Source organism: Myotis myotis, unplaced genomic scaffold (assembly GCF_014108235.1).
Source record: "Myotis myotis isolate mMyoMyo1 unplaced genomic scaffold, mMyoMyo1.p scaffold_m19_p_14, whole genome shotgun sequence".
NCBI classification, from domain to species: domain Eukaryota; kingdom Metazoa; phylum Chordata; class Mammalia; order Chiroptera; family Vespertilionidae; genus Myotis; species Myotis myotis.
Genome location: NW_023416318.1, coordinates 19019969 through 19030234, shown reverse-complemented (window position 1 = coordinate 19030234; position 10266 = coordinate 19019969). Strand labels below are relative to the sequence as shown.

The window sequence follows — 10266 nt, the reverse complement described above, 5'->3', positions numbered from 1 at the left end:
AACTGTGTCAAAGCCGCTGGGATGCCACTGCTGATCACTTTAATTACTACGACTAAGGAGGATAAAATTAAAAGTAGCACCATTGAAGCAGTGGAGAAAGCTTGCCTAGATGTCGGTGAACTGTGAAATATAAAAATTGCATACCAATACATTTTTATGGAAAGGAAACAAGGAATTACATTACTTATTCTTGAAGAGTTTGTCCTTAAATTGTCAAGTTTTATTAGTGCATCTTTCTATGGCAGATTGTAGACCATTTTGGAACGATCAGGAAAATAGTAACTTGAAGACATACCTGTTAAAGGGCTAAATATTCTTTTCAGTTTGTCCAAAGTGCTTAGTTCTGATCTAGCTTGTATACTTGAAATTTTTAAATGCATTGTATTAAATGCAAGTCCTTTGCACCTTAACAGGACTTTTCCTTGTCCTGAAGATGTTAGCAAAGAGAATAGTAAAGCTTAAAAGTACCACATTTAGCACATTTCTGAAGGTTTATAATTTAAGGTCGGGAACCTAAGTTTTAAATGAATTTAAGCAAGTTAGTTTCTCGTCACCTCTCAGCATTCAGTAGCACAAGGGGGAATTGAACCTGATTTGTATAGCCTAAGAGTAAGCAAAAAAAAGTGTTTTTTCAAATCACAATAACACTAGGGTCTCAGAAAATTTCTGTACACCAGTTATATAACAGATAGGACCAGTGGTTTGAAATCAGACACTGATTTTACTTCTTAGTATGCCATTTACAAGATGTATGATCTTGGGCAGTGTATTTAAGTGAGATGCAATTTCTGTCCTATCAGAGAGATAATAGTTAACCTTACAGAGTTGTGAGTAGTAAATGAGACAACATGCAGAAAACACTGCAGGCATGGAACTAGTATTTACAGAAATTTGTTATAATTTGTAAAAAGGTGGTCGTGGGGAGGGAGGCCCCAAAATACAGTTTCCATTACAAAATCTAGATTACCCACATAACTCTAAATTATGCTATATAGAAAAAGGTAATTGTCATCAGACCCATTCTTAGAAATCGGAAGCCTAATTACTTCAGTTTATTTAAGTGTATTTAGACAAGGCAGGTAAATAAAAGATACATAGTTTCTATATGTGTTGAATTTTTCAACAATACTTTTCTTTTTAATAACAGTATTTACCTTTGTTACCTTTGTATTCCAGGGAAAAGATCTATTTTTTTCAGCATAGTAAACAGATTTATTTATAGCTATGACTGTCTTCTTTTAAATACAGAATGGTCAAAACAGCAGTAACTCATTTCTGTGCTTGGGTAGGTAGGCAAACCATCATTGTCAGAAATATTCATTATCTACATTTTGGAGCAGTTTGTGCTGAATGCTGTTAAAAAATAATGAAATAATCATTGTCCTTACTCTCTGGTCATTTTATCCTTTGACATAAACAATATGTCTTTTTTGAGTAAAAGATGATCAGATTTTGTTACTATCTAGTCTTCACATATTACTGCAGAAAATGACTTTTAATGAAGCTTATATATAAAAATTAAAATAAAATAGTTTTACTTATAATGAATCTGGAAATTAATACTATCAATTAAATTAAAATTGGTTGCATAATCAATTGCTGCAATTACAAGCTTTTCCTTCTGACCTTAACAATTAACTTCCATTTCCTCAGTTGGTTCTTTGTCCTAAGGGAAGTTAATGGGTGAGAAAACAAACAATGCAAATATGCCATCCCACTGGAGAGCTCTAGGCCCAAGCAGAATTTTCTCTGTGGTGTCAGGACATTAGTAGAAAAGTAAATCAAGGCAATCTGATAGGGAACCAGAATTCTGTCAATCAGGCTCAAGATTTTGTGCTGTGTCCATAAACTTTGTTTACTGTAGGGTTTTATGAGTTGTAACCTGCCCTTGCAGTCTGTTAATGAGGCTAAATCTTACTACTTGAGAATTGAATTACAGCACACCTCTGGGCTAATGGTTATAAACAGAAAGTCCCATTAGGGCGCATTCTGACTTGTTCATTTGCATTTTTTTCTATTGTATAGAGAACAATGATGGGTAAATAGGTACAAACAAACAATTTACATGGAAATTGATGAAATGTCCCTAATTAGTATTTAGAGTTAGTTTTATTAATAATTGTCTGCTTTAAGTTGCACTCTTGGTCCACTCTTAGAAATCTTTACAGATGGGAGTTGAGGAGGAGGAGGGGGTGGGCTTGGGGAAGGTGGCAGCTTGTGAGAAAAAATTAGTTTTCCATTTCATATTCAGAAAGGTAGAATCATTTATTTCATTTTAACTCAGATGACCTAAGATCACATCATCTTAGTCTGAATCACCAAATTCCAGCTCTGCCAAGAAGTTATTATTCACACAATGAAATTCACTTAAATCTAGTTGCCTGAGGCATATCCAATAATGGTTTTTATTAGTGCTCTTAACTTTTCTTAAGTTTGAAAGATGAAAAAGTTTAGTAAAAGCTCAATTTTCCTCAGTTGGTCATGTAATTTGATAATTTTGGGGATCAGATAGTTTGGTGGTTCAGAGCAAGGGCTGGCTCTGTAGTCAAATAGACCTGAGCTGGATTCCTGGCTCTGACATCAGTTCTAGCTGTGTGATCTTGAAATTCTAAATCTAAGTATTCTCATTGGGGTTGTGAAAATTAAATAAGATCATGCATATAAAGGACTTATCACATTAAAGATCAAGAAATATCAGCAACTGTCACAAAACTCACCATTATCAAGCCTGTATTTCTTTTTATTCTAGTATATTTTCCAAGTTCAGAAATATTAAAAGTGTACTGAGGATTTTTGTATATTATTCTTGCATTGACAGTCTCATTTTGCCTGGTGTGTACTAATTCTCTAACTACAAATAAGCTCTTGTCTCTAAATACTAAGAAAATTTCCCTTGAATTTTAGGTTTTGTCTTCTTTTGCCCTCACCACAAATACCACCCACCCTAGGAAGCCTACCATCTCATATCTTTCCTTCCTTACCCCAAGATGTTTTTTAAAAAATATCCTATATAATAAAAGCCTAATATGCAAATTGTCCCCTCAACCAGGAGTTCCACCATTCACTATGACGTGCGCTGACCACCAGGGAGCGGCATGGATCATGGCAGGTGTTGGCAACGCAGCACTGCCGGCCCCAATGGGCCCCAAAGAGAGTGGGACCACAGCGGGATGGTGGAGCGGGTGAGCAGGCGGCGCCAGGCCAAGGCGGGTGCAAGCAGGGCCCAATCACCCCGCCAGTTGCCAGATGGTGACCAGCGGCGGTGGCGGGGGACAGGGCCACCGCCTGGCTCGATGAATCAGGCAGGTGGGTGGGGGCGTGGGGACCCTGGGGCCCAGGTGCTGCCCAGAGCCCAGAGGTCAGCTGGGACCTGCCCTTCCACACCAGACACTCACGCTTCTATCACCAGCCAGTCCTAGGGACTGCACAGGTGCACAGATTTTGTGTATCAGGCCTCTAGTCTGTTATAAAAGTAGTACATATCTACTATCAAAAATTTTAAAATAAAGACAAATGAAAGAAAACAAAAACACCACATTTCCACATCTAGATAGTCTATCATAACAGCTTTGTGAATGTACTTCTAAGTGTTTTTGTGTATATATATATTTATATGTGTATGTATTTTGATAAAAAATGAAGTTATTACTATATAAACTATTTTTTAGCCAAGTTACATTCTTCTTATTTAATACTTTGATTATATTCAGATTTCTATAATTGGTTCAACAATGTCCTTCAGAGCTGGTTTATCCAAACCAGTATCTAACTCAGGACTATACATCGTATCTGGTTAATCTCTTTTGTTGGTGGTGATGGTGATTGTTTAGTTGGGTTTTTTTTAGTGTTTGTTTTCATAACTCTCTCGTTAAAATGACCAGGTCAGTTGTCTTGAATATCCTACCTTCTGAATTTGTTTGACTGCTTCCTTGCTATGTCATCATGTTTCTCTATCCCCTGTTTATGATAACTGGAAATTATATATAAAGGCTTAATGGATTCACTTTAAATATTTGGACTAGACTGTTCTAGGTGGTGTGCACTTCATGTTTCACAGCAAAAAACATTAAATGATTGACCTAATATTACTGATGCAAAACCTGACCATTATATTATTGGTCCCTAATCCTTGATCTAGTTCTGTTTTCCCCCTTGCAACTAGAAAATAATCTGTGTGGTATCAAGCATATGTTCCGATTACTAGTGCTGTGTAACTAACTCCCCCAAACTTAGTGATGTAAACAATTGTTTTTTGCTCACAGATTCTGTGAGTCAGGACTTCAGGCAGGGCATGGTGGGGATGCTTGGTCTCTGTTCCATATTGTCTATGGCCTCAGCTGAAAGGACTTCAGCATCAGGAGTGACTTAAAATGGCTAAAGGCTGAGATCATGTGAAGGCTTCTTCCTTCATATGTCTGGTACTTCGGCCTAGAAAACTCAAGGCAGAACTTACTTGGGACTGTGGAATGGAGCACACCTGCATGTAACTTGGGATTCTCAAAGCATGATAGCTGGGTTCCACCAATCCGGTGACTATCTCAGCATCTAATAATATTACCTGCCAAATTTAATTTCCCTATTTTAATGTTCAGATTTATTAACTTCTAACATTTACTTTAGTTGATTACTCCCTTTTTCATGAGAGCTTCTTCAGTTTCACTTCCCAACTGCATACTAACATCTTTACTCAGATGGCCTGCTAGCCTCTCAACCCATCTGTCTTATCCCCAACTTCCTCTCCTGCCTTTTTTATAGTTCCTCTTGGTTTTTCTATTTGTATTCTTAGTGCCACCATTCTAAACTTCTGAGTCAGCTTTTTTTCTTCCCTCCCTATCTAATTAGTTACCAAGAATTGGTACAGGTATCAATTCTATCTCTAATATATATCTTACATTTGTCTATTTCCATTCTCATTGTCCCCATCCTAATTCTAGATTTCATTACAAGTTCCTTGGACTATTATAGTAGCCTCCCAACGAGTCTCTTTTCAGTCCCTTTATGTCAACCTATCTTATGCACTTTTGTCAGATTAACCTTTCTCAATTATACCTCTGATTGGTCACACGCAAAACCAAACACTTAGTTGGCCCTCAGCTTCATTACAGTAAAAATAAAGTACTTCATCCTGTTGGACAGGGCTTTTACAGTCTATCTAGATAGCTTCATTTTTCTTGCCTTGCCATTCTGTCATTATTTTTGCCCTATGCTCAGGAAAACTAGACCGTACTTTTCCCCAAAAATACTTTCCTGCCTCAATGTCTTTGTATTGTTCCTACCTCTTAGTCTCTACTACACTGACTTACTTAATTACCAACTCCCATCTGTACCCATTTCAATTCCTGCTCATTCTGCAGGCCCATCTCATAAACCATGGTACCATGATGCCTTCTGTTTGTTCCTCAGCCAAAATGTTCTTCTGAACTCTAGCTGCATTTTGGTAAGACCTCTTTATTGTGGCTATTTTATCTTTCCCTTTATATTACAAGCTTTTGAGAGGATGAATTATAAATTTTCATGTTTCAAATTTCTATAGCAAGTACCAAGGACCATAGATACAAAGATAAATCAGATATAGCTCCTGCCTTCAAGTAGCCCAGTTCTACTGAGAAGGAAGCATTTATACAGATTTATAATGACAAGCATTATTTTAAAAAGTAGTACACACACACACACACACTACTTTATTCCACCAGTGGGGAGGAGGGAAGGATAGTCTGGAGAAGTTTAGTGGGTTTAAACTGAATCTTGAAGAATGAGTAGGAGTTAAATAAGATGAGAAAAGAACATTCCAGGAAGAGGAAATGACATATTCACATCCATGAAACTACATGATACAAGCAATTCTGTATGAATATATGTGAGCTTTAATGGAGGCTGGGAGATGTTAAGGGAAGGTAATATTGCAAAGATATGTTAGGCCAGATAATTTCAGGCTTTGGTTTTGTCATAATAATGCCTTATTTTACATACTTTCCAGTTTATGAAGCAATTTCACATTGGTTAAGTATGTTTCACAATAACCCTTTTTAGTAGGCAAAAACTATTTTAGTTATTTAATTCTCTGTAGTCTTTTGTTATTTTAAATGTCAAAAACCACATTGTATTTTACTTTTTCTTTTCAGTGTGCTTCTGGGGAGAGAGAGAGTAGGAACGGGGATCGTACATCAGTTACCCAGTTCTGATTTTGAAACTACCAAGATCAATAACTTGTGTAATTAATGTACTATTCCCATTCCTACTTCAGTCCCCTAAAAATACCATTTCCTATATATTATCAACATGGTGTAGCAACATTTTTTTGCCATCAAAGCTGTATTTTAGTCAGTGCTCTATGCTTTTATTAGAAAATAACAAGTTAAATTCTATTCTTAAAAATAAGGTAGGTATTAATTGAAATTTTTTTTAATATTATGACTCTTCTATAAGCCTGATTATTTTATTAATAATCGTTTCTGCTACTTCCTCAGTAATATATACTGCCAAACATTCTTTAGAAGCTAGTTTGAATTTTTAACAAGACATTTTAATACAATAATTTTGTAAATGTTTTTTTTTTTAAATCTGATTCTACGATGTCTTTTAAAAATGGTGTGACATCCAACTGATATAGAGCATCCTATTTATAATGTGGGCCAAGCACCATGCTGTAAACCAGTTACTATCATGATGATCAGATTGAAAATGAAATTGCATTTCTGTCAATTACTGAGTTGGCAACTGTTCAATATATCTTAGCAGCAAGATGAAGAGCGACGTCGGCAGCTGAGAGAGAGAGCTCGTCAGCTAATAGCAGAAGCTCGATCTGGAGTGAAGATGTCAGAACTTCCCAGCTATGGTGAAATGGCTACGGAAAAGTTGAAAGAAAGGTCAAAGGCATCTGGAGGTGAGTTAAAGAAGCTTGTATCATATTCTACAGAAATCCACAGTAGACCTTTTGGGACTTTTTATTCTTACTTCAAAATGTATCAAATACATAAAGTTTCTAACCTATTGATATGTTGCAAAAAACCTAAAGGAAGCATAACAAATCAGTAGGTGATTGTTGCTGTTTTTCAGATCAACTTTTTGTCTTAATATTAAACAACCCAAGGAGTATTTTCTTAGAATATGATTTAGGAGAAAACTCAGACATTGGTTTGTGGTTCCCCATGATGCCTCATTAATTGTTTTAGGAGTGAGTAAAATGCAATCAAGTCCACAACATCTAGACCACAAGACTTGTTAGATGGGGAGCTTTGGCATGAAGGATTTTCACTTTAAACCAGATCTTTAGAAAAGTAGCTTTAACAATGTTCTGGCATTATAGCCTGATATCTAAGAATTTTTAATAAGTCCCATATCCATTTTTCTTAGTTTTCTTATCCTAAGATTTTTTTTCCAATATCTGCAGAAATTAGTCTAAACTTGTTGATGTTGGGACAAGGACTGTTTATAGTATAATTAAAGAGAATTTTAATTTGCCCCTCAGTGCTCAATTTGGGCATCTTTAACTTGGAACTTTTTAGATTTTTATTTAAGTGGAGTATATTTAAGAGGCCTGTTGGTCTTTATTTTATTTTAAAGATCTATAACCTATTTATCTACTAAAACATGTCAGGTACCTGTCCTGAGTTAGTCTTAGGATGCTAAGATCACTGTAGAGTGTAGGCAAGTAAGGACTCAAATAAGACCTCAGAGGATTGAAACAAAGGTAGGCTATTTCTAGGGTCAATTGTAAGTTTCTTCAAAGTAAACTGAAACGTACTGCTGTTATTCCTAATTGATTCCTTATAATAGAAGCTTACTGTTTTAGAGAATTCCAACTGATGCCTATAGCAAAACCCTCCTATCCCTTAAATTTGAAAGGTGCTTTCCCAAACAGCTGTGTATCTGTCCCTCTGGTCTTCTCAGATGTTTGCACTTTAGTTAAATCCTTCATCTTACCTTTTCAACTCCTATCATTCAGAAGTTTAATTGCAATTTCTACACTCTCTTCTAAAGTTTTATAGTAACATCAGTAACTACTCACAGCTTTATTTATATAATGCTATGATAATTTGCTTTCATTTATTATCAATAATAAGATGTTTCTTTGATAATAGAAAAATTCCAGATATTCTAAGTATCTGAAAATGTTTTGCCTCGTATGATAGGAAAAAAATTCATGTTCTTGATCCTTCAGATAGACTGTCCTAAAGCTATTAACCCTACCTACCAGAGACTGTAGGAGAACAGTAATAATAGCATACAAGCATCCAGTCTCTCTTTTAATTTTTTTCCCTCGGTAGTGAGCAACCAACAATGCTAAATGAGTTGTATACTCTGGTAAAGCTAAGAATTAAATATTTTGATTGATGGTGTGGGATGGGTTAGCTATGTAATTTGTTTCATCTCTAGAATCAACCCAAGTTTAAGCTAAGTCAGGACATAACTAAGTAAAGAGAATTTATCAGTGTTACAACCGCCAAAATAGGTATCTTTTCTATATAGTAGCTCGAGAAAATGACGGCCATATTTTGTCATCATTCAACAATCTAAAAAGTAAATAAAGAACAAGTGAGGATTGGATCTGCAGAGCTAGCAAAGAAGTATAGACTAGAACAGGGAGAGCCAGGTGACATCAAGTCACGGGGTGGACAGGTCTGAGCAGGTGACTTACAAGAACCTGCTGAGGAGCCCAGACTCTGTTCTCTAAGACCACAGTGATCAGGGTCCATTTCTCCCATAGGACACACCATACCTTTAATGTTGGAAGCAGCCACATATCAGATGGTAGGCTCTTAATCAGGCTGACCTACAACAAGTGGATGAGGCCTATTCCCTGGCCTCAGGGGTAGATAGATATTGGCCTATCTCCACCAGGACTAGGTCTGCTCTGGCCTCAAGGTCTAAGCTGAAGCTGTTGGGTCTGAGAGGTGGAGGAAGAGATCTTTAGGACAAAAGAGAGGATATAATTCCTGCTTAAAATTCAACCATTTATATAGATGTGCTAGGACAGGACTTGGCAAACTTCCTGAAAAGTGCCAGAGTAAATACTTTAGGCTTTGCAGGCCGTATGGTGTCTGTCTTAACTACCCAACTCTGCCCTTATTGCCGGAAAGCAGTCTTGAACCATCTATATATATAAAAGGCTAATATGCTAAGTGTCCTCTCAGGAGTTTGATCGGGAGACTGGGAGTTCGATCTCTCGCTATGACATGCGCTGACCACCAGTGGGCGGCACAGAACGAAGGGAGGCCCCAACCAGCAGCTGGAAGGCCCCGATTGGCCCTGATCGCCAGCCAGGCCTAGGGACCCTACCTGTGCACAAATATTGTGCACCGGGTCTCCAGTATATAAATAAATGGGCATGCCTGCTATTTACTCCAAAAAAGTGGTGAGCTGGATTTTACCCATAGAAATTAAAACTCAGTTTGGTTCAGAGTCTGATTCCTAAGGGAAATGATGCTGTGAAGTTGATAAGTTAGGGGAAAGAATTAACAAATTAGTTTCACTCTTCCAGTGTCTAGTGGGAATCATCAAGTCTGAATAAGGAATAGTGTGGAAGTAGGAAAGAGAAATAAGTAGACACCAGCCCAGGTGGAGGAGTAGGATAGGAGGATTTTGGAAGCAGTGGTCAAGAGTAAAAAGGGGAGGGAGTAGTCAAGAACTGAGATAATAGGTGAAAGCAGAGCCTGGGGGAGGGGTAGAACTTGACTGTTACTAAGACTCATTGCCTGCACCGTTCTCAAGCAGCAACCAGGCTCTGAAGAAAGGAAATTTACATTTAAGATGAGGTGACTTCACCTTCGTGGTGTCCACAGAGAATATATGCAAGGTATTTCAGGTCATGTATAGCCATGGATTCAAGCAACCCACTTGCATCCTATTGCAAACAGAAATAGCCTAATACTTTTGAATTAACCTGTCCAAGGAGCTACAGTTTAACTTTTACTTGTCCTCCTTTTGACAATTTTAGGACTTATGAGAGGATCAGGTGCTATTGTGGTATTTACATGTTTTTTCAATTTCTGCATCATTTTGTAGTTATAGACCTATAACAGCCTCATCTTAAAATTCTCACTCTATGTAACAAACTTAAGGGTTCATTTTATTGCATTGATCTTACTTGGCAAGGTACAGGTGATTGGGGACTAAGTTTGGTATTTTCATTTTTAGTTTAGTGGTATTGTGATCAGAGACTATGGCCTGAATTTCTGCTTTGAGAGTTAATAAGTTTTTATTTTGGTCAAATAAATGTTAAGTTTTGGTTAATAGTCCATAGGTATTTGGAGGTGTCTATCTTGT

The 10266-nt window shown here is 37.0% G+C and overlaps 1 protein-coding gene across 9 annotated transcripts in view; it reads left to right on the top strand.

Annotated features, from left to right (window-relative positions):
- Positions 1-10266, top strand: part of EHBP1 (EH domain binding protein 1) — a 324049-nt gene that overhangs the window by 248629 nt on the left and 65154 nt on the right. For 7 of the 9 annotated variants that reach the window (XM_036334392.1, XM_036334393.1, XM_036334397.1 and 4 more), the window contains one exon: positions 6736-6883. In XM_036334392.1, the coding sequence (XP_036190285.1) occupies positions 6736-6883 (148 nt within the window). The remainder of the gene's footprint in view (positions 1-6735; positions 6884-10266) is intronic. The other 2 variants (XM_036334396.1, XM_036334401.1) reach the window with 1 other exon arrangement.